The following is a 20,644-nucleotide window of genomic DNA, read 5'->3' on the forward strand; positions in this document are numbered from 1 at the left end:
TCACCAAGCGGTTCGGGAGGTCTATGATCGCACCGTGCTCGCGAAGAAAGTCGATGCCAAGGATGACATCGCGAGAACATTTGCGGAGAACGAGAAACGTGCCAACGAATGTGCAGCCTCGAACCGTAACCCGGGCCGCACACATGCCGAGTGGTGCGACAAGATGTCCGCCTGCCGTGCGTATGTCGGGACCGTCCCAGGGTGTCGTCACTTTTTTCAGGGCCGTCGCAAGCCGTCCGCTAAGGATAGAGTAATCTGCGCCCGTATCGACCAACGCGCTAACCTCCTTTGTGTCGACGAGAACAGGGATATCCAAAGAGACCCTTCCTTCAGCGCGGCCCGTCGATGGCTGTTGTGGATGACTCAGCCTGTGCGGCGGCGGAAACTGGTCGGCGACTGGGGTTGCGTCGTCGGGTCGATTCAAGCGGCGGGTTGAGGGAAACTCTTCGGCGATGCGGCGTTCGGCGTCGGGGCGATTGGGTACGTGCGGCGGCGGAAGCGGGTCGGCGATTGGGGTTAGGGCATCGCGGCGAGTCGAAAGGCGCGTCGGGGAAAACTGCGCAGCGTTGCGGCATCCGACGTCGGGGCGATTAAGTTGCTGCGGCGGTGGAAGCTTTGCGTCGGAACGGCGTTCGGCGGCCTCGCCTCGCCGGAGCTAGTTTTCCCGACGAGGACTCGAGGAACCACGTTGTCCTGAGGCGAAACGGGACCCAGAGGGCGAAGACCGGCGTGGAGAGGGCGATCGCGACTCGCGGCGCGGAGGAGACGGTGAACTACGCTGGCGGGTGACATACTCGGCGATGTCTTGAGGGCGCTCTCCAGGGCGTGGACGGGGGCTGTCGACAGAAAAACCGCGTAGTCCCATTTCGCGATAGGGGCACCGCCGGTAGAGATGGCCGGCCTCACCACAGTGGTAGCAGAGCGGGCGTTGATCCGGAGTGCGCCAGAGGTCAGTCTTCCGCGGTGCCTGGCGCCGATCCGCCCAGTAAGGAGTAGGCTGAGCAGAGTGCACCGCGACCAATGGTGCGGTGTAAGGCAAAGGCCCAGGAGATGGGGCCGTGCGGCGCACGACGTCCGCGTACGTGACTGGCTGGACCGGAGTCGGGTACGGCGCGGGATCGTATGGAGTCGGTTGCGGCGCCGGCACAACTGCAGCGTCTGGTGCTCTGAGGGCCTGCCGGACTTCCTCGCGGATGACGCTGGTGACAGAATCGACGCGAGGGGCAAAGGTTCCTTGAAGGTGCTGCAGCTCCTCGCGGACCACTGAACGGATGAGTTCGCGAAGGGAGTCCGGATTCGTCCTGGGATCATGGTCGAATCGGTCCAACGTTGACAGTGTCGACGACGGACGCAGTTGCCGGGCGTACTGTTGCGATCTCTGCTGCAGCAATTTCTCCATGTGGACGGCCTCGGCCAGAAACTCCGCGACGGTGTTGGGCGGGTTCCGCACGAGGCCGGAAAAGAGCTGGTCTTTCACGCCGCGCATGAGGTGCCGCAGCTTTTTTTCTTCAGGCATGGCCGGATCGGCGCGATGGCAAAGACGCGTCACATCCTCGACGTACATGGCAACACCCTCATTGGGGAGCTGAATTCTAGAGGACAGGGTACGCTCCGCGCTCTCCCGGCGGTCGCTGTTGGCGTACGTACTCAGGAGCTGACGTCGAAAGTCCTGCCACGTCGAGAAAGTAGCCTCACGGTTTTCGAACCAGGTACGTGCAGAGTCCTCAAGGCTAAAGTACACGTTACGCAGCTTTGTAGCGGCGTCCCAGCAGTTGAAGGTCGCAACCCGTTCGTAGTGCGCCAACCAATCTTCTGCATCTTCAAACAGGTCACCGTGAAAGGGCTTAGGCGTTCGTGGGGTCTGAAGAGTGAGATAGGTAGGGCTGGCTGCAGGAACAGTCGGAGGCAGGGCGGGTATTGGCGTCGCCATGAGTGTAGGGGTAGTCGAGGGCTCACCGACAAAAGGGAGGGCCTCGGGGGACAAGCCTCGGATCCTCCGGCTGGCACGATGGACAGGGGTGGTCACAAGAGGCGGGCGTGTCGAGTCGTCCTCAGGAGTCGAAGACGACGACGAAGCGGCAGGGGGCTCTCGTGGCGCGCTGTTCTGGTCTGTGTCGTGGAAGCTGGCTCAATAATTAAAAAAAGGGCTCCCGGTCTTGGGTTCTTCTCGACGTCTACCTTCACGGCTCCTCTGGTCGTGACAATATGTATATATATATATAGGTGTGTGTGTGTGACAGTTGACGCACGCTGGAAAAGCAATGTCTTTATTCTAACGTTGCAACCAGGGTCTGGTCAGAGTCTGACGAAGGCCAGACCCTGGTCGAAATGTTAGAATAAAGACAGTTGTTCAGTTGTTTTTCCACTGTGTGTCAACTCAATTACGTTTATGTTCTACAGGATCCATCCGATCTTCATCCACTTCTTATACATATATTATTACGTGATGGCAAATGCATTCAGCGAGGCCAGAGGCCGAAGGCCTGAGACTGCCCAACCGCTCACAAAATATCACAAGAGCGCACCACAAAGTCGTTGTTGTTCTCCAAAACAGCACTACCCCCCCGCGGCAAAAGCACAGTCCTGGTGCATACTAGACGGGCAAGGCAGAGTGCGAGAAGTAAGGCTTGAGGCGGGAGACATGGACAGCGTTGGTGTGGGGTGGAGCGGGCGGGGACTGTGGATGGAGAAGTTTTTCACACAGGCCCACATGGCAGGACGGGACCAGAGCAAGACAAGGGAACCCGGAGGGTAGGTGAGGGCGCAATGGTGACAGTCATGACGGCGCTTCTGCAAGTCTTGGGACGCAGACAACCTTTGGCGAGCTACAATATGGGCGGCATCGGCGCGGGTGATGGCGTCCCGAGCATAAGTAGTCGTGAAGGCAGTGGCGGGCAGTACACTGTTGAAGGGCAGCAGAGGATCGTGGCCAAACAGAAGATAAAAAGGAGAGTAACCTGCTGTACCGTGACGCGTGGAATTATATGTGAAGGTCACAAATGGCAGGCTAATATTCCAGTCACAGTGATGGTCGGAGATGTACATGGAAGTCATGTCAGTCAAGGCACGGTTCAGATGTTCAGTCAAGCCATTTACAAATGGCAGGCTAATATTCCAGTCACAGTGATGGTCGGAGATGTACATGGAAGTCATGTCAGTCAAGGCACGGTTCAGATGTTCAGTCAAGCCATTTGTCTGTGGGTGATAGGCCGTGGTGAAATTATGACGGACGGAGCACGAGCTGGGAAGTTCAGTGACCACTTGGGATAGAAAGCAGCGGCCGCGATCTGTGGGCAGGTGACGGGGAGCACCATGATGAAGGAGGACGTCGTGCAAGAGGAAGTCAGCGACATCAGTGGCGCAGCTGGTTGGGATCGTTTGTGATAGCGTAGAGCATCGAGTAGTCTGTCGCGACGGCGATTTATTTGTTCCCCACAGCAGACACTGGAAAAGGGCCGACAAGGTCGAGGTCGACACGGGAAAATGGATCTATCGGGATGGCAATCGGCTGAAGGCGGCGGGGAGGGAGAACTGAGGGCTTCTTCCAGGGTTGGAAGAGCTCGCAAGCGGCTACATAGCGCTGGACAGAGTGGTAGAGACCTGGCCAAAAGAAGCGGTGGCGCACGCTGTCAGACGTGCGAGATACGCCAAGATGACCTGCCGTGGGAGCATCATGGAGTGCTGAAGGACGCTGGAACGCAGGTGTTCAGGAACCACAAGCAAGAGCTCAGCACCGTCATGCCATATATTGCGCCGGTAGAGGATGTTCTCATGGAACACGAATGTGGTGAGGGAAGCATCAGAGCGGTTGGCAGCGAGGCGGTTGATGAGGGAGTGTAGTGAGGAATCTAAGCGCTGTTCTTGAGCAATGTTGCAAAAGTCTGATATGGACAAAACGCAGGCGTCATGCTCACATCCGCTTGAGGAAGGCGGGTCGACAGGGTAACGGGACAAGCAATCTGCGTCTTGGTGCCAGCAGCCAGACTCATGGACAACAGAAAATGTATATTCTTGAAGGTGAAGCGCCCAGTGCCCAAGCCGGCCAGCAGGGTCCTTGAGTGAAGATAGTCAGCACAAGGCGTGATGGTCCGTTATAACAGAGAAAGGTGGCCGAACAAGTAAGGGCGGAATTTGGTAATTGCCCAAATGAGGGCGAGGCATTCCCGCTCGGTTACAGAATAGTTACGCTCTGGCGGGGAAAGGAGGCGGCTAGCATACACAATCACGCGAATCTGATCGTGGTGCGGCTGAGCAAGTATGGCACCAATGCCATGGCCGCTTGCGTCTGTCTGAAGTTCCGTAGGTGCCGAAGGATCAAAATGAGCCAAGACAGGAGGAGAGGTGAGGGCACAGATAAGTGCTCTGAAGGCGGCTGTTTGGTACGGCCCTCAAGAGAACGGGACGTCCTTCTTGAGGAGCGTGGTAAGAGGGCGAGCAATTTCAGCAAAGTTCGGGATGAACTGGCGGAAACATGAGCAGAGCCTGAGGAAGCTGCGGACATTGCTAGAGGAATGCGGAGTAGGGAACGAGCTCACGGCATGAACTTTATCAGGGTCGGGTTGGACCCCGGTAGAATTGATCAAGTGACCGAGGACCTTGAGCTGATGGCGGCCGAAGGTACATTTCTTCGAGTTCAGCTGAAGACTGGCACGGCAAAAGACAGTAAGGATCGAAGAAAGGCGGTGTAGGTGGCTTGGGAATGTAGACGAAAAAACGATCACATCATCAAAGTAGCAGAGGCACGTTGTCCACTTGAAGCCGCGCAGGAGCGAGTCCATCATGTGCTCGAAGGTCGCATGGGCATTGCAGAGTCCAAAATTTGAATTGATACTTTGAATACTTTGATACTTTGAATTGATACAAGCTGTCTGGTGTGACAAAGGCAGTTTTCTCACGGTCCTGTTCATCAAAGGCTATCTGCCAGTATCCAGAACGGAGATTGATGGAGGAAAAGTAGCTGGTGCCATGCAAGCAGTTGAGAGCGTCATCAATGCGGGGAAGGGGGTAGACGTTTTTCTTTGTGATGGTATTCAGATGGTGGTAATCGACACAAAACCTCCAGGCTTGATCTTTCTTTTTGACAAGGACGATAGGCGACGCTCATGGACTATTCGAAGGCTCGATAATGTTCCGTGCCAACATTTTGTCCATCTCAGTCTAGATGACATGGCACTCACAGAGAGAGAGAGACCCTACAGGGCCGTGTGTGAATAGGGCAAGCATCTCCGGTGTCAATCCGGTGGGCGATGTTGAGACGCGGGTCCTCAGTTGTCGTCGGGACGCAGGTCCGCTGTCACCGACCGGCAGGAGCAATGACGAGACGGGGGATTGATTAGGAGCAGCATGAAAAAGATGTATACATTCACATATTTACAAGCAGCAGCAGAAAACACGCTACATGACGAGATGTATCACAACAGGAAAATGACATGAACAAAGGAGACGGGAGCCCTTAAATAGAGTCAGCACAGACTCCTGCCCCTTTTCATCCAATCAGGAGCGTCCTGGTGGCTGATTGGCCTGGCAGGCTTGAACGCCATCCTTGGTAGCATCTCGGTAGCTGTCCGGCCCGAACGCACAACGCACTTCACGACGACGACGCGCAGGCTTGGAGAGACGCAGGCCTGGACGCCATCCTTGGTAGCGTCCCGGTAGCTGTCCGGCCTGAACGCGCAACACGCTCCATGAAGACGACGCGCAGGCTCGGAGAGACGCAGGCCTGGACGCCATCCTTGGGAGTGTCCCGGTGTTGGAAATTCACGTTCACAACAGCGACAACAGAGGTTTGACCCAAGGGACGGTCACCAAAATTGAAAATGTCACTGCAGAAAGGCAAGAGGTTATGAAGGGCCATGGAGTCCTCAGGGCACAGACCGTCTGCAATCATCCTGGAAATAGGATCCTCACAGGAGGGTGGTGAAGCAAGAGCATTGGAAACATCAGATGGTGGGGCAGGAGTTAGGACAAAAACTGTGGAATCAGTCAATGGGGACAGGTGAAATGCCGGCGGGGAGAACTTGAGGAGACAGGCTGAAGTTGAGGACAGGGAGGGAGGTGCAATTCTGGGTGATATGGACAACGGTGTTGGGAAAGACGACGTTGCGCTGCAGAATCATAGCGGTCATAGGGCAAGCGATGTAGTCTCCATCCGGGACGGGTGGAGAAGGCTACATAGGAATGTAGACGGCTGCTTGAGGCTCCAGGCGAGAGAACTCCATTGAGTGAAGGCGAGAGGAGCAGGTGGAGTGGTCATAGCAGCGAGGCAGGTCCAATTGGAGAAGGCCAGAGGAACAGTCAATAAGGGTTGAATGGGCAGTTAAAAGTCGAGCACGTCCCGAGGGCAGCTGGTCAGGACGGTAAACAGCACAGAAACATGACAACCGGCACTGCTGAATCGCGCAGTGCACATTCTAGTCACGGCAGCAGTGCTGCCATCGGCAGTGCAAACGGTGGGCGTGGCGGCAGCGCAGAGAAGAGCTCAAAACAGACACGTGGGTGCCGATATCAATGACGGCAGTGACAGGGACACCATCCACAAGAACATTCAGAAGATTACTGTGGGGAGCGAGGGTCAAAAGAGGATTTTTCAGGCCGGGTCAATGATGCAGCGTCACCTCCGGGGGCTGCATCACATAGTTTTCCGAGAAGTGGTGGGAGTTGGACAGCAATAAGCTGCAGTGGGCGAGAGGAGAACGGGATCGGCGACCTTGCAGGGATGGTGAACGACTGAACCCACGAGCTGGTGGAGCAGCTTCATCATGGAGTGGGTCTGGACGTGGTGAGAAACTATGCGGGGCGTAGTAGCTGCTGCGATCAATGAAGGAGAAGGAACGGCGTGGCGGAGACCAACGGCTGCGGCAGTGCTGGGAGATGTGTCCGACACGCGAGCACATAAAACAGATAGGGCGATCATCAGGGGTGCGCCATTCGTCAGGGTTGTGGTACCAGTACAGATGCGAGAAGCTGGTAGTAGAAAAGGCCTCTGCGATCACTAGAGGATGTGGGCTGGCATTAACTTTGTCCACAACACAAGCAGAAGGTATGGCCATGTTCGCAACCTCCTGGTGAACTACTGCCTGGATGAGTGCCACAGTGTTGTCCAGCAGTTGCAAGGTGGAGAGAGTGGGCGTCAGCGCCTCCATTTTGCGGCGCACGATGCGGGTCAAGTTAGCCAGGTCTGAAGGCTGTCGCAAGGGTTGGCAGATCATCACATGAGGAGCTGGCAGCGGTGTTCGGCAGCTGGTCAAAACGGTGGGAAATGCGCCTGTGTTTGGCCTGTTCGAAGCGCCGACACACCTCCAGAACAGAAGCGACTGCAGAGCAGTCCTTGCATAGCAGGAGATTAAAGGCATCGTCGGCAATACCTTTTAGGATGTGGCCAACCATATCTGCCTTGGACATGTCTTTGTCCACCTTACGGCACAAGGCCAGGACATCCTAAATGTAAGCAATGTAAGGCTCAGAAGACGTTTGGGCGCGCGACGCGAGAGCCTTTTTGGCGGCGAGTTGATGGCCGATAGGTTTGCCGAAACGGTCGCGGAGTTTCTGCCGACAAACATCCCACGATGCCAAGTCATCTTCGTGTGTTTCAAACCACACTCTCGTGGTGCCGGTCAGATAAATATCACATTTGCGAGCATCAGCATCGCATCCCACCTGTTATGGGCGCTGACTTGTTCATAAAGGGCGAGCCAGTCGTACACATCAACGTCGTTGGGCCCGCAGAATGAACCTGGTTCACAGGGGTGAGCCAGGACGATGGGCTGTGTTGCTGGATGGGATGGGGCAGGTTCAGTAGACAGGGTAATGGTGGCGAGGTGTCGGCCACTGCGGAGATCCAGCTTGGGGCCCCAGATCGGATTTCACAACTTCCACCAAATGTTATGTGATGGCATATGTATTCAGTGAGACCAAGGACAGCATGCCTGAGACTGCCCAACCACTCACAAAATATCACAAGAGCGCACCACAACGTCGTCATCATTCTCCAAAACACTTCGGTTTGTGGTTTGTGGGGTTTAACGTCCCAAAGCGACTCCGGCTATGAGAGACGCCGTAGTGAAGGGCTCCGGAAATTTCGACCACCTGGGGTTCTTTAACGTGCACTGACATCGCACAGTACACGGGCCTCAAGAATTTCGCCTCCATCGAAATTCGACCGCCACGGCCGGGATCGAACCCACGTCTTTCGGGTCAGCAGCCAAGCGCCATAACCACTGAGCACTGCAGCGTCCAGGTTTGAGGTTAAGTGACACCATGTTATGTGAGAATCCATTTGTTGACTTGGTTTTCAACTGCGTGGTTTGGAAGGCAGCTATTACTAATGCGTATGCAGCATATGCAGCAATATATATATATGGAAAGGTTGGTACTTGGACTTGGAAAGGTTGGTACAGCTGCGCTGCCGTGAACGACTGTGAAATGTGTGGGTGGCGAGGCGTTGAACTGCTTGCAGTTTACCCAGCTCGCCTGCACTGGTGGCTTCTTCACCGAATGAACAGTTGCGAGGGTAAACTTCTGGTAACCTCCAGCATGCGCTGGAATCAGAAGTTACCAAACCATTTGCTGTTTGGTTTGCCGCTAGTCAGCCAGGCCGCACACGAGGGTGTGCCTTTATCTTCATTTGCCTCTAACTGCTGAGTTCACGATTGTATCATTCCATGTTAATTGCTTTCAGCTGCACACATGCCTTCATGCCATCTTGCGGGGACCTACACAACGGGGGGCGGAGTGGGAGGAGGTTTCATTTTTGGATTCGTTTTTTTTTTTTTTTTTTGCCAGCGAGGGGTGAGAGTAGGGGTGTTGTAGTATAGGTGGCACTATACAGTATATTGACACGTGGTGGCAAGCCAAGGAACCGAACGACATGATGACCGATGAAATACGATTTTAATGGCTGCGGGCCTAGCGCGAGCGCTCCGTCCCGTGCCACAGCCCGCTTCTTCGTCATCTACTTCATAACAGTACCCGGGGCCACCGAGCGATCGTCCCGATCAATTGCGTAATTTCTGAAGCATCAGCTGACGGTGAGGATGGTCAGAAAGGATAGAAGAAGTAGAAAGGCTTGCCACCACGATGGATGAGATGGTCTGATGAAGAGTCACCCCCGGAACCTCAGGGCCAGCGGTCGGTTGCCCAGGGCCGAAGGTCAAGGCCTTTATCAGCCTTATCAAATAAATCAGTATGCCATAACAAAAACTGGCCCAGGATGGTGAAAAAGCAAGGAAGTTCAAATTGCATGTGAATTTTTTTTTTTTAGAATACAACCAAGACAATTTTATTTTGCAATTTTTATTCGAGTTATCTAATTTCAACAGGACTTTTGTTCATTGAGCAATGTATGCTAGTCTTTACTAACTTTGCATAGCCTGTTCGAAATGGCGAGATGGGCTGGGTGCACTGTACAGGTATGCATTGTTCTTTACTTTTCCTGAGAAGACGTGTGAGAGGCCTGTTCTTAATAGTTTGCCAAAAAGCATGAGAGCATGCCTCAGCGTGCTTTCCTTTAGCAGCACGCAAATGACACAATGGTAGGCCAGCCGACTCACTGGCAAGGTGCAGAGGGATGCAAGCAGTGAGGTCATTAGAAAATTCATTTGCTCAATACGTATTTACTATTTTGTCCAACTATTCTCGTAATTCGAGTGTCTCGCTAATGAAGTTAACTCCCAGCTTACTGGACTATGTTTCAGCATGGAGGCACCTTTGTTTATGCTCTTTTCATGCAACATTTCGTGATATCCAGGTTCTCAAAGATGAGTATATCTGAAGCCATAGTACAGTGACACCTTGTTAATGCGTACCTCACGGGACCATGGAACATACCTCACGAGACCACGGAATACAGTAGCCAACTGATTTTTTGGACTCCAATAATTCGGACTTTCGCAATATTTCGGACATCGCTGAGGAACCGTCGCGCACCTCATAGGAATGTGTACATTTTCATGACCAATATTTTGGACTAAAAGAGATGCCAACAATAGTGTGGAGATCGTTTTTCAACCAAAAGTTTTTTGTTTCGGCCTAATACAGACGTCAGCGGGCAATGCTGTCACAACTAACCGGTTTCTTGCCACTGTGAAAGGCGCCATCTTGGATTTAAACACAATCAGCATGCGCTGACGGAGTGAATCGAACTGGCTTGGATAGGCTTGGCTATTTGTTCTCCATCATTACCATTCAAGATAATGGGATGCTCTCCATAGCCATTGAGATGGCCTACAAAGGCGAGTGATCGCACTGAAAACGGTACAGTGGGACAGCAGGACAGCTGCAGTGTCCACTGAGGTTTGGACGACACCCCCCGCGGTGTGGAGCAGCAAATGCGGTAGAGGAGAGGAGGGGGGACCACATTTGGGGGCACTCATTCCGGGGGTTACCCGTGGGTTACCCATGGGTTACCTCTTGGTCTTCGTGAGTGTCATTGCCCATGCAAACTGACTGTTCTTGCTTCGTGCAGCGAGTGCATTCATTTGCGGCATAACTTGTGGCCACATCACACTGTCTGGTATTGTGATGTGATAGGGTGCGGACATGACGAAAGCATGACTATGGCTCAGATACAGTCTAATATTATCACTTGTAGGCAGAACAAGGGGAGCGGCGATTTTCGCGATTTTGAAAAGCCAGTTTTTCGCAGAAAAGTTATTTTTTTTTAAGTTCATGGATTTTTCAGAATGTTTGATTATTTGGACCATTTTTCGGGTCCCGCCGAGTTTGAAAAATCCGTCGGCAACTGTAACCACATGCAAAGCGCCCCTACGTCCTAACCGGAAACATTTTAAATATCTCCACTATAGCGAACCATGATACTCAAGGCACTGATTGAAAGGCACTGATTGAAAGAAGGCACAGGCAAAAAATTTTACATAGGACCACTGAAATCAGTGATTTATGTCTGACGTCGAGATGGACTCACCGCTAATAATGTAGCCTTGAAGGCATGTAAATGGGGTTCGAACTGCTCTATTAGGCGCTGTTTTTGAGCAACAGGTGAAGAAAGTTTCGCGCATGCAGTTTCTCCAACAGTAAAGCCCGGGCTGTCTTCAGCTTCCACATTGATGTCACTTGCACTGGACATTTTGCCAGTGATAGAGGCAACAATGTCACTATCAGAACACGCTCGAGACATACGCTCAAGACATCTCCCATTAATGAGCTTTTGTGAACAGCAGCCAACACTCGAAGCAGCCAGCATCTCGCTCGCGTCCGCTTTGAGTGTTGCCAGCAATACCAGCGTACTCCTGCTCTCTTTCCAGGTGTGCCAGCAGCTGCAAGTGTGCTTGTCGCGTTCTACGCCATGTTGCCATGATCTCCGCGTTCACCAGTGAAGTTTCTGTAATGCGCAGCGTAGTCCACGGCTGCTTTAAGAATGACCCATTCAGCCTCATACGTGATAACTGAGACATTTGCGATAAACCACTAAGTTGTAAGCGGGCACCAAATATACGAAGTTTAATAGAAGCTGAGGAGGGGATTTTATGCGACTATGCCCTAACTGGAGCTGCCGCTTAAGCGAGTATGTCTTAATGAGGTTTTACTACATATGTCATCTTACACAGATGACATATAAAATGTCATCTGTATATTTTGGCAAAATTAGGCAGTATTTTTCAATTGGAGTTCTCGGTAGGCGCGGAAAGTTGCAAGATCACAAAAATGAAATGACAAAATCCGATTTCTGGAGTGATGTTCGGTTCCAATGCGTTTGCCCTTAATTGCAGTAACTGATCTAACATGCATTTCTCTGAAAAAAGAAAGAAAGAAAAAAAAAAGAGGGTAAGCAAGTTTTGGATAAGTTGCCTTTATGTTTGCTCTATACATGCCAAGAGTATTTTTCAATACTAGGTGGTCGATTCAGCTCTGGAACTACTAAAACATTTTTCTTTAGTATTTTGCACCATCTGATGGTGTTGAAGTAATGAAACCACACTTCCGCTTCAGCTGAAGTTTCAGTATTTGCAGCCCTCCTTTCAGTTCGCACTAAAGCAAATATGACTGAAAGCACTGCTGCTGTTTTTGCTTATTGAATGAAAAGCAAAACTCCTGTCAAAGTTGCTGAAATAAATCAATGGCCAAAAGTTACCTTGGCATGATGTGCTGAAATCCATGCCTGTACTCATGGTCGTATGCAGGAATTAGCAGCTGTTCTCTCTTATACCTGTAATGAGAATGTATTGTTCTCATGTATCAATCTTGCATACAAGTGATTGTGAACAAAATATAAGCACTAATATTCCCCAAATTTCCATTCCACCACTCACTGTGTCACCACTTACTAGACATTCTTTCAGAATAATACAACAACTTGCAGCAATAAGAAACCTTTGCAGAGGCCAATTGGTTTACAGAGGCAAAATGGTACAGCATAAAATGCCCAAAGATACAAAAAGCAGACCGGAATGCCAAAACTCTTTTCCTTTCATAGAATGTCTCTCAGCACACTCCACTTGAAGCCACATAAGAGGTGTATTTCGAAGAATTCCGAAGCACAAGCAGTGGCACCATGTCAAGCAGGGAAAGATAACCATTCACTACCTCATACACGCTAGAATGCATAATGCTTGCAGCTGTGACCCAAACTTCAAAGTACATTTTTCAACATTCTGCTTTTGTTTCATCAGACGGCTATTCATACCTGCCACAGAGTGCTTTGAAATATAGGAGTAAAATTATTATTATTTTTTAAGGTGCTATGACAAACGTTTGGAATGAGTACAGTGCAGTCCACTTATAATGATACCACATATAACGATACATCGGTTATAACAATAAGTTGACTTAAGAGTATCAACTCATGCATTGAGGCTATGGAAAAAAACAAAAAAAAACACATATAACGACATGTTCGTGACCGAATATCTGATACAACGATCAGAATTTTGCCTTCTGGACATCATTTTCCATGCTGAGCGTGACATTCGCGGTGCAAAGTTCCCTTGAACGATGTCGAGATGGGGCGAAAACTTCGGATACACGAGTTCGCCGTGCCTGCCAGCATTTTTCCCGTGCGTGCCGATCACGAAAACCACGGAGAGCGAGCATCATGAGTTGGCGTAAGTGCCGCAAGACGGCGCCAGTTGCTCCGCGTGTCGGCCGCATTGCCTGCGCTACGAAAAGAGCACGGTGGGAAAGAGAGGGGGGAAAAAACGAAGCGGTGGCACCCCTCGCACGCCTGTACGAGAACAAGTGCAGAAGCAGAGGGGCTGAGGCAGTCAGACCAGTGCTGTCCGCCTGTCCATGGAGGCGTTCTTAAGCGCAGATAGTGCTGTTATGTTCTGCGAGGAGGTCACCGATGAGGTGATCACCGAGAATGTGTCGTCACGGCAGAGTGCGGTGTTGTGCGACGGCAGTAGCGACAGCGACAACGAAATTGACACTGGCCCATCTTCGACACTGATGACTACACAAAGTGCGCTAAGTAAGATCGAATAACTCATCGACTTTATGCACGCGAAAGGGTTGCCGCCAGTGTACGCACAGCAGCTGGATGCAATGCACACTGCAGTAGTGAAACTGCAACTGCCACGCAAACAAGTGCCCATCTCAAATTACTTTAGTGCACCTAACGCTTGAGGTGCTTATTAAACGTGACAAATAAACGCGTTGTTTCTCAAATCGTACGTTCTGCAATTACTGTTCTTCAGCGCAAGTGTAAAATTTGAGTCAGGAGCTACAAAGGTATGTTTGGCAGCCATTTTTATGGCAGTCCAGATATAGCGATGATCAGCTATAACGATCATTTTTTCTGGATTTTTCAATATCGTTATAAGTGAACTGCACTGTACAGTCGCGGGTAAAAAAGATTAGCACACGAGACGGAACACCAGAGCGCCGGAATGACAACGCGTGGCGCTGCGGGTGCCGAAGAGGCTGATAACGAGAGTGCCGGTCCGTTCCCATTCTGCAGTATTAGGGGGGTTCAGTGGACTGCCACGGACGAGCAAAATTACTGGCTAAAAGCAGCGCTATCAGCTATTGTTCCCGCGAGTTCCTTTTGACAAACCATCGCGGACATAAAAAAATCAGTAATAAAAAGAAGCCATCTTTGCTTGATAACCGAGCCAAAATAAATGCCGCATGCGCAGTCACGTAGGGTTGGCACTTCAACGACCAGGGGTGCACGCTTGATAAAGCTTACTTCCTGCCGTCCCCCCCTAGGCTGCAAAACATGGAAACGGCCCGATAAGCAGGTCTGCGTACCGCAGCGCCGCGTGGTGAGATATACGAATTCTAATCGCCAGTGATCTGTGCTAATATTTTTTGCTCGCGACTGTACATACTGCATGTTTCCTAAGCTTGTCACATGTAGTAGAAAATAATTTTCAGGGAAAATACTGCTCCTCAACAGTCACCATAGCAGCACATTCCTTTACAATACAGTCCTCTTCCCAGCTGTGAACTCTACATTTAAGGCGTCAGATATATAGCACCATGCTCGCATATGAGCTGGTCTCGTAACACATTAATGCACCCTTTCATCATGGAATAAACTATCATTGAAGGTAGCTTTGTTCTAGTGTCAATCTCTACGAACAAGTTTTGGCAAAACCTGAGCACCCACTGGCCAGGATATGCACTGCTGCCTAGTGCGGTTCAGCTATAATTGCGTGCAGCAAGACCCACGAAGCTATTCGCGTGCAGTCTGCAAAGGAAACTCCGCCATATTTAAGTCTAGGTTGCACTAATGCGTGTATGCTCAATACAACTTGTGCAGCGTTCTTTATGCTTGAGATTTCACATTTTGTGTTGCTGCTACCTGCGTGAGTTCAATGTGTAGTGAGCAGCCGGTTTTGCCACTCAAAAAGCTCCGGTGGTCACGACACTCTCTTAAACAACCCAAAGTTCGTATGTTCCAACCAAATGTTACATCTTCTGAATCGAAAATGCAAACTACTTGCACTTAAACCATCGGAAAAAGACTGAAAAGCAAATACATGCCCCATACTTGAAAATGCAAAAATATGCAAGCAACACTAACAGTACAGCTCACACTGCTCAAATCAACATGAAATGCTTTTAGTCGATAACTTGTTACACAGCTGACAAACTGATGCTCTCAGGCAAGCAGAAATCGAGGCATGTATTTCCTGGTGCAACCAAACCGACAGGCATGATTTCACTTGTTTATAAAGCGGCCTTGGCAAATGCGTTGTGTGCAGTTTCAGGAATTCAGAACTACAACAGCCTAATACAAACTGAAAATGTTAGCACAACAGCTTACCAGAAGCTCTTCACTGTAGCAAAAAAATTGCTTCATGCAAAAGAAAGGAAGAGTGTTACACTGAACAAGCTAATCTACCCACCATAGGGTGGCTATTCGGGTGAGCTGGATCGTCACGATGAAACCTCTAGCACTTGAAAGAAATGGACAGATACGAAGTAGACAACAAGTGCGCCGACTTTCAACTACAGTCGAGTCCACTTATAACGAAACTGACGGTCACGTGGATTGCGTTTATTGCATAACGAAACTGACGGTCACGTGGATTGCGTTTATTGCATCCAAGGTTCGTAGTAAGTGGACATCTCATTTTACAGCCAGAAATGTGAAGTTCAAGGAAATTGGCAATTCTTTGAAAAGTTTGTTACGCGCGTCTGCTTCTTCAAAGGAGACCATACCATGGTGGTTTCCAAGCCTTCAAGAGCGGTCATACTTTGTTTCTTGCCGAGGCCCTAAGTGCCAAGAGTTAAGCTACTTTAAGAGCAGGATATAACTAATCGTGGTTAAAGCATTCACAGCAACTGGTGGCACGTTGACCTTCTCGTCATCTTCATCACATTCTCGGAAGTCAGGCAGCCCTCGCACTTTGCGTAGAACAGCTTTGTCAGTGTATGACTTTGTGACTCCTGCGTCATGATCCGCACCAACGAAGTCATCTCAGGCGAAATCATGTCCGGCTATCTCTGTATCAACGACACGTTTATACAAATCCATAGGCGTCTTATCAAGCGAATTTTCAACAGTGTTCTCAGCCGTTCCTTGGTTCATAAAACATGCTTTATGGAAGCAATTCTTGATGCACTCCACAGTCAGTCCCATCCATATGACCTTAATCATTTCTACAGCAGCGAACAAAGATATCAGAACATCGACATCTGGAGTGTGAATTGTTATCAGCATGAAATGGATGATGCACCAATGATAGGACATCTTGAGTGCGTGAGTGACGCCCATGTCCAGTGGCTGGATCCTGCATTTGGCCTTTGGTGGCAAGAAAAACGTTGTTACTGCAGCCAGAGAAGGCAACACATGGTATGTTTCAAAGTCATCAAGCATGCGTTGGAGCTCATATTTCATCCACTATGTCATGGTCGAACTCAACAAGCCACTAAGCGAGTAAATGATGCGCAATACCCATCACTCCATTGGAACTTATGCCTGGTTGCATGCTCCTAGCATGAAAACAAAACGTCGAGTGCTATTTGGGCCTTTGTGCTCAGCCTGCAGCGTAAAAAAGCGTAGCTCCCAAAGCATCGCAGTGTGCGAGGTTTGCCGACGACAAAGGGACGCTTCCACCTTGTGCACAATCAGACAACGCAAAACTTGCCATGTCTTTCACCAGTGCAGGCGTTGCCCTTGAAGGCATACATTTTTGACGGCAGCAACGGTAAAACCGTGCCATTTTGTAGGCAATGTCTTGCCTTTTTTTAATTACTTTTCAGGGTCCCCTCGCTCCTTTCGGGGATGGTTGTCACATTGCCCGGAGAAGCTCTTCCACCTCTGTTAAAATTCTTGGAGTGTTACGCCGCCATGGTTGTTCGTTGTATCCAAGACCCAGTCCCATCGCCCTAATGCATAATTTGATGGTAGCACCACTCTTGTTCGTAAAAAAAATGCTGCAACTGCCTGGAAGACGTTGAAGTAACGAGTGTTAGCTGTTCGGTAGCGCCATCTATAGTCCACTATTGCCCCGTGATTAGGCCACTTTTCCATACCTTACGGTGAGCGGACGCCTACTGCTTTGAGGTTGGATATTTTAGACCAATCTGGGCTGAAAAAGTTTTTCGACTCTTTGGAGGGCCATTTTTCCTTACCTGAAAGCGGTAGGTGCCCAGTTGCTATGAGGTATGAAATTTTGAGCTGCCAAGTGCCAACGAAATGGCTGCCACGTTAAGCCTAACCATAAGTAAATATTAACCTAATTAGACAATAATGGTGTCTAACATGTCCTACTCATAGAGCCCGTTACGAATATCTATTAGTTAGATCATGACGTTATCGGTTAGTTAATTATAAGCAATTAAATATAAGCGTAACCATAACTAAATATTAACATCATTAGTTAATCTTGGTGTCTAACCTGTTCTACTCATATAGAGGATTCCAAATACCTCATTAGTTTTATGATGCCTCATTAATTACTGAGTTAAAAGCAATTAAACACATTCATGTGACTAGTTAATTATGACGTCACAAAATCAGTGACATCACCAATCACCAATTCGATATACTAATGATGGCACTAATCAACCACCAATCACCTATATCAATTTCCTATGGGGGCCACCATCTTGAATTCCTCGGACTCAGAAAATTTCACGCCGAAGGGAGGTAATAGCAGACCACAAGAAATCAAAAAACGTGATGAATAAGAGGTAATGGTTTTAAAAGCGAGCGTTCGTTATAATTGCAGCCATTATAAGTGGGCTCAATTGTATTTTTATTCTCTGCAAATACTTATTTTTACACACTTTGGGAGCAGGTACCTGCTATGAATAAAAATCAATTGCAAGTTAGCGAACATGTTGTCGACTTAATATCTGTCTGCGTCTTTCAAGCACAACAAGTTTCTTTGTTTTTTACCCACTAAGAACGCACAACAGTGCACATGGAGGCCCCTCAAAACACTCATTAGAGTGGACATTTCAAAAAATAAATAACAATATCCCCAAAACAGTCTTAAGAGATAAAATGGAAAGAATTCAAAGAATGTTAACAAACTTCATTTCAAGCATGAACTTACGGACCCAGTGAAAGTAATGCTATGACAATATATTTAAAATTTCTACAAGACTGAAAAAGAAAAAAATGAATTTTAAAAATGCTGCAAGGGTGAAAAAAATGAAGCACAGTAGGAAAAGCATCAAAAGTGTTCCCCAGCAGCATACATTAAAGGTCTCTTCGATTTGGCAGCACCAGCTGCACCAGTTCAGAGGATGCAGCACCGTCGTCCTCGCTTTTCCGGTGCCGTGCGCGCCCTCTGCACTTTTTTCCTCGTTTTGTCAAGGTGCAGGCCTGGTTCTGCACTGTTTCTCGGCCGCCGCTACCAGCTTGAGGAGAGGTGTCAGAGAATTTCAAGATGGCGTGCTACATACCACCCAACCCCGAGCAGACGACGCTGAAGCTCATCTTCCAAGGTGTTGAGAAGGAAGTTCGTTTAGTTCGCAACCAGGATGGTTCAGCCATGGAGAACTTGGATGGTTATGTATACCAGGCATCAGGTAAGTGAAGCTAGCTGCATGCTGGCGATAAACACGTGGTTACCTGTCAGAAGGGGTGGTTTTGCACGTGTAGACTACGATTGTCGCTTGTTTCAGGTGCTGCTTGTTATTCTGGAATGTCATGGTGTGCTGCTTAGACACTTCAAATGTTTGTCTTTGTCTTTGCAGACGGGCAGTGTTTCACGCTGCGGTTCGCGGCCAGCGATGACGACGTTGCCCCTCCAGCGCAGCCTCCGACGCAGCCTCCGACTCCAGTTTCAGCCACCGAAAATGACGATAGGCTCCCGCTAGCCCCTCTTTGTGAAGCAGCGTCCGCTGAAGACGCAGAACTATGGGGTAGCCGAAAAGCCAAGTTTTTCCTCTCCAAATACTCGGAGATGAAGGACTTGGTTGGAAAAACTAGAGCCCTCAGGTATGATATCCTTCATATTCAAAATAACAGTTTGTGCAAGAGAGAAATGTACTTACAGTGGCACTGGGCATAGTTTCTCGGATTTCTAGTCTCAATGTTGCTGCAATGTTCTCCAGATTACCCCGCGGTGTATGCCTTGCAGCTTAGTACACGACTTTTCGCCATACATTGAGTGCTTGCAGTGTGTGGCAGCCGAAATGCAAATATTCTGATTATAGAATACCTGATAGCAGCGAACTTGCAGTATAAAAATACTAAAGAAACACTATGCAGCCCTTGCATGCAGGACATGGCAAGAGCTACTGTGAAAAAGTTGAATTACATGTTTTGCTCTAAACTATGCTCTCTTATTGTTTTAGAACGCGAAAACTTTTGCGGCTGAAGCTTGCAGAACTTGTAAACAAGGAGTTCAGCTGCAACCTGACTGCCACTCAAGTCCAAAATAGATGGAAATCGCTGGACCGGGCATATAAACGGTCAAAAAAGGATAACGGTTCATCTGGGCACCATCGTGTCAGCTGTGAATACGAGCAGTAAGTTGCAATTGTTTCTTGGCCTGTTCAGTGACTTAATCATTTGTGCATCACACAGAGAGCTGGCTGACATGCTTGAGAAGCAGCACAGCGTGAACCCCACATTGCTGTTGGAGCCTGGGGCAACAATACTCCCAAGTGGAAACCCAGGGTGAGGAAGACTTGCATATAGTTTGTGCAAACCCTGGAAGTGATGTGGCATCTGTTTGTGTACATTTTAAACAGGGGAAGCACGACAGATGAATTGCCTGAGCACCTGCCAGCACCAACCGAGGGTGACCGAGCACCAAAGAGGAAGCGCAACAGCCGCTCTAAGCTTGCTCCCCTCCTAGAAGCATTAGAAAAAATTGGGGAGGCAAGGCAAAAACAAGAGCAGGCGAGAGCTGAGCAGTTTGAAGCTCGAAAGAGGTGGGAAGACGCCAAGGCCAAGCGGCATGAAGAACGAATGGCTCGGTTTGACCGCCTGGCTGATTTATTGGCTAAGCAACAAGGTCAACAATAAAGTTTCTACAACAGCACTGCATGCTCAACTTTCATTTCGAAAACATTGCTCATGTATGGGGCAATATATTATGAAAAACACGTATGATGACCCGCCACTGAGCTTAAGATATCTAGCACTGCTCTTTGGCAATGTACTCTCTGAGAGAGCGGCTGTAGTCAGGCAGGCTGCAGTCAAAGTCCCCTTCAGAGTCGTCGTTGCCCACATCTTCTTCCTGTGGCAATGAGGTCGTCTCCAGGAGGAAGTCCCTCTCGTCATTGCATAGGTTATGCAGCACGCATGTGGCCATGACAACATAGCAGCTCTGCACAACACTTTTGGTATCCACATGATACAACCTCCTGAATCGCTGCTTCAGCATCCCAAAAGTGTTTTCGATTGACACTCTTTGTTGACTGTGTCGTCTATTAAAGTTTCTTTTCCATAATGGAAAAGAGCCCTCATTATCCCTGAACGGTGTCATTAACCAAGGCATCAAGGGGTACGCACTGTCCCCGAGAATGTAGCTTTCACCACATTCCAAGGCTGCCCGTGCGAAAAACGGGCTTTCCCTTAATATGCGGGCGTCGTGCACTGATCCCGTGAAGCCAATGAACACATTCAGGAACTTGTTCCTGTCGTCACATATTCCCTGTAGGATGATGGATGGCCACTTCTTGCGGTTGAAGTACGACTGCGCAGATTCACTGGGGGTTAGGATCTGGATGTGCGACCCGTCTATGCAGCCAATGGCGTTCTTTGGGTCCTTGC

General features: G+C 49.4%; 2 protein-coding genes across 14 annotated transcripts in view; one reads left to right on the top strand and one right to left on the bottom strand.

Moving 5' to 3' along the window:
* Positions 1 to 20,644, bottom strand: part of LOC149350500 (mRNA (2'-O-methyladenosine-N(6)-)-methyltransferase-like) — a 106,727-nt gene that overhangs the window by 9,650 nt on the left and 76,433 nt on the right. For 11 of the 13 annotated variants that reach the window (XR_016290373.1, XM_089579543.1, XM_089579539.1 and 8 more), the window contains one exon: positions 12,089 to 12,163. Coding sequence is in view for 12 of the 13 variants with exons in the window: in XM_089579543.1 (XP_089435669.1) it covers positions 12,089 to 12,163 (75 nt within the window). In the remaining variant the exon portion in view is untranslated. Of the gene's footprint in view, positions 1 to 1,928; positions 11,339 to 11,374; positions 11,750 to 12,088; positions 12,164 to 20,644 lie in introns of those variants that run through there. The other 2 variants (XM_089579547.1, XM_089579546.1) reach the window with 2 other exon arrangements.
* Positions 18,306 to 19,894, top strand: LOC149350501 (uncharacterized). The gene is made up of 5 exons (XM_089583113.1): positions 18,306 to 18,447; positions 18,616 to 18,859; positions 19,219 to 19,392; positions 19,451 to 19,543; positions 19,618 to 19,894. Exons 1-5 carry the CDS (start codon positions 18,306 to 18,308, stop codon positions 19,892 to 19,894), a joined length of 930 nt encoding a protein of 309 aa, XP_089439239.1.

The sequence above is a fragment of the Amblyomma mixtum genome, chromosome 3, assembly GCF_055824585.1.
Source record: "Amblyomma mixtum isolate Tamu chromosome 3, ASM5582458v1, whole genome shotgun sequence".
In the NCBI taxonomy this organism is placed as follows: domain Eukaryota; kingdom Metazoa; phylum Arthropoda; class Arachnida; order Ixodida; family Ixodidae; genus Amblyomma; species Amblyomma mixtum.

Coding starts and splice junctions, on each gene's coding strand:
- LOC149350501 (XM_089583113.1), top strand. CDS start 18,306: ATGGCGTGCTACATACCACCCAACCCCGAGCAGACGACGCTGAAGCTC. Junction 18,448..18,615: donor TTATGTATACCAGGCATCAG/GTAAGTGAAGCT, acceptor TTGTCTTTGCAG/ACGGGCAGTGTTTCACGCTG. Junction 19,544..19,617: donor CTCCCAAGTGGAAACCCAGG/GTGAGGAAGACT, acceptor CATTTTAAACAG/GGGAAGCACGACAGATGAAT.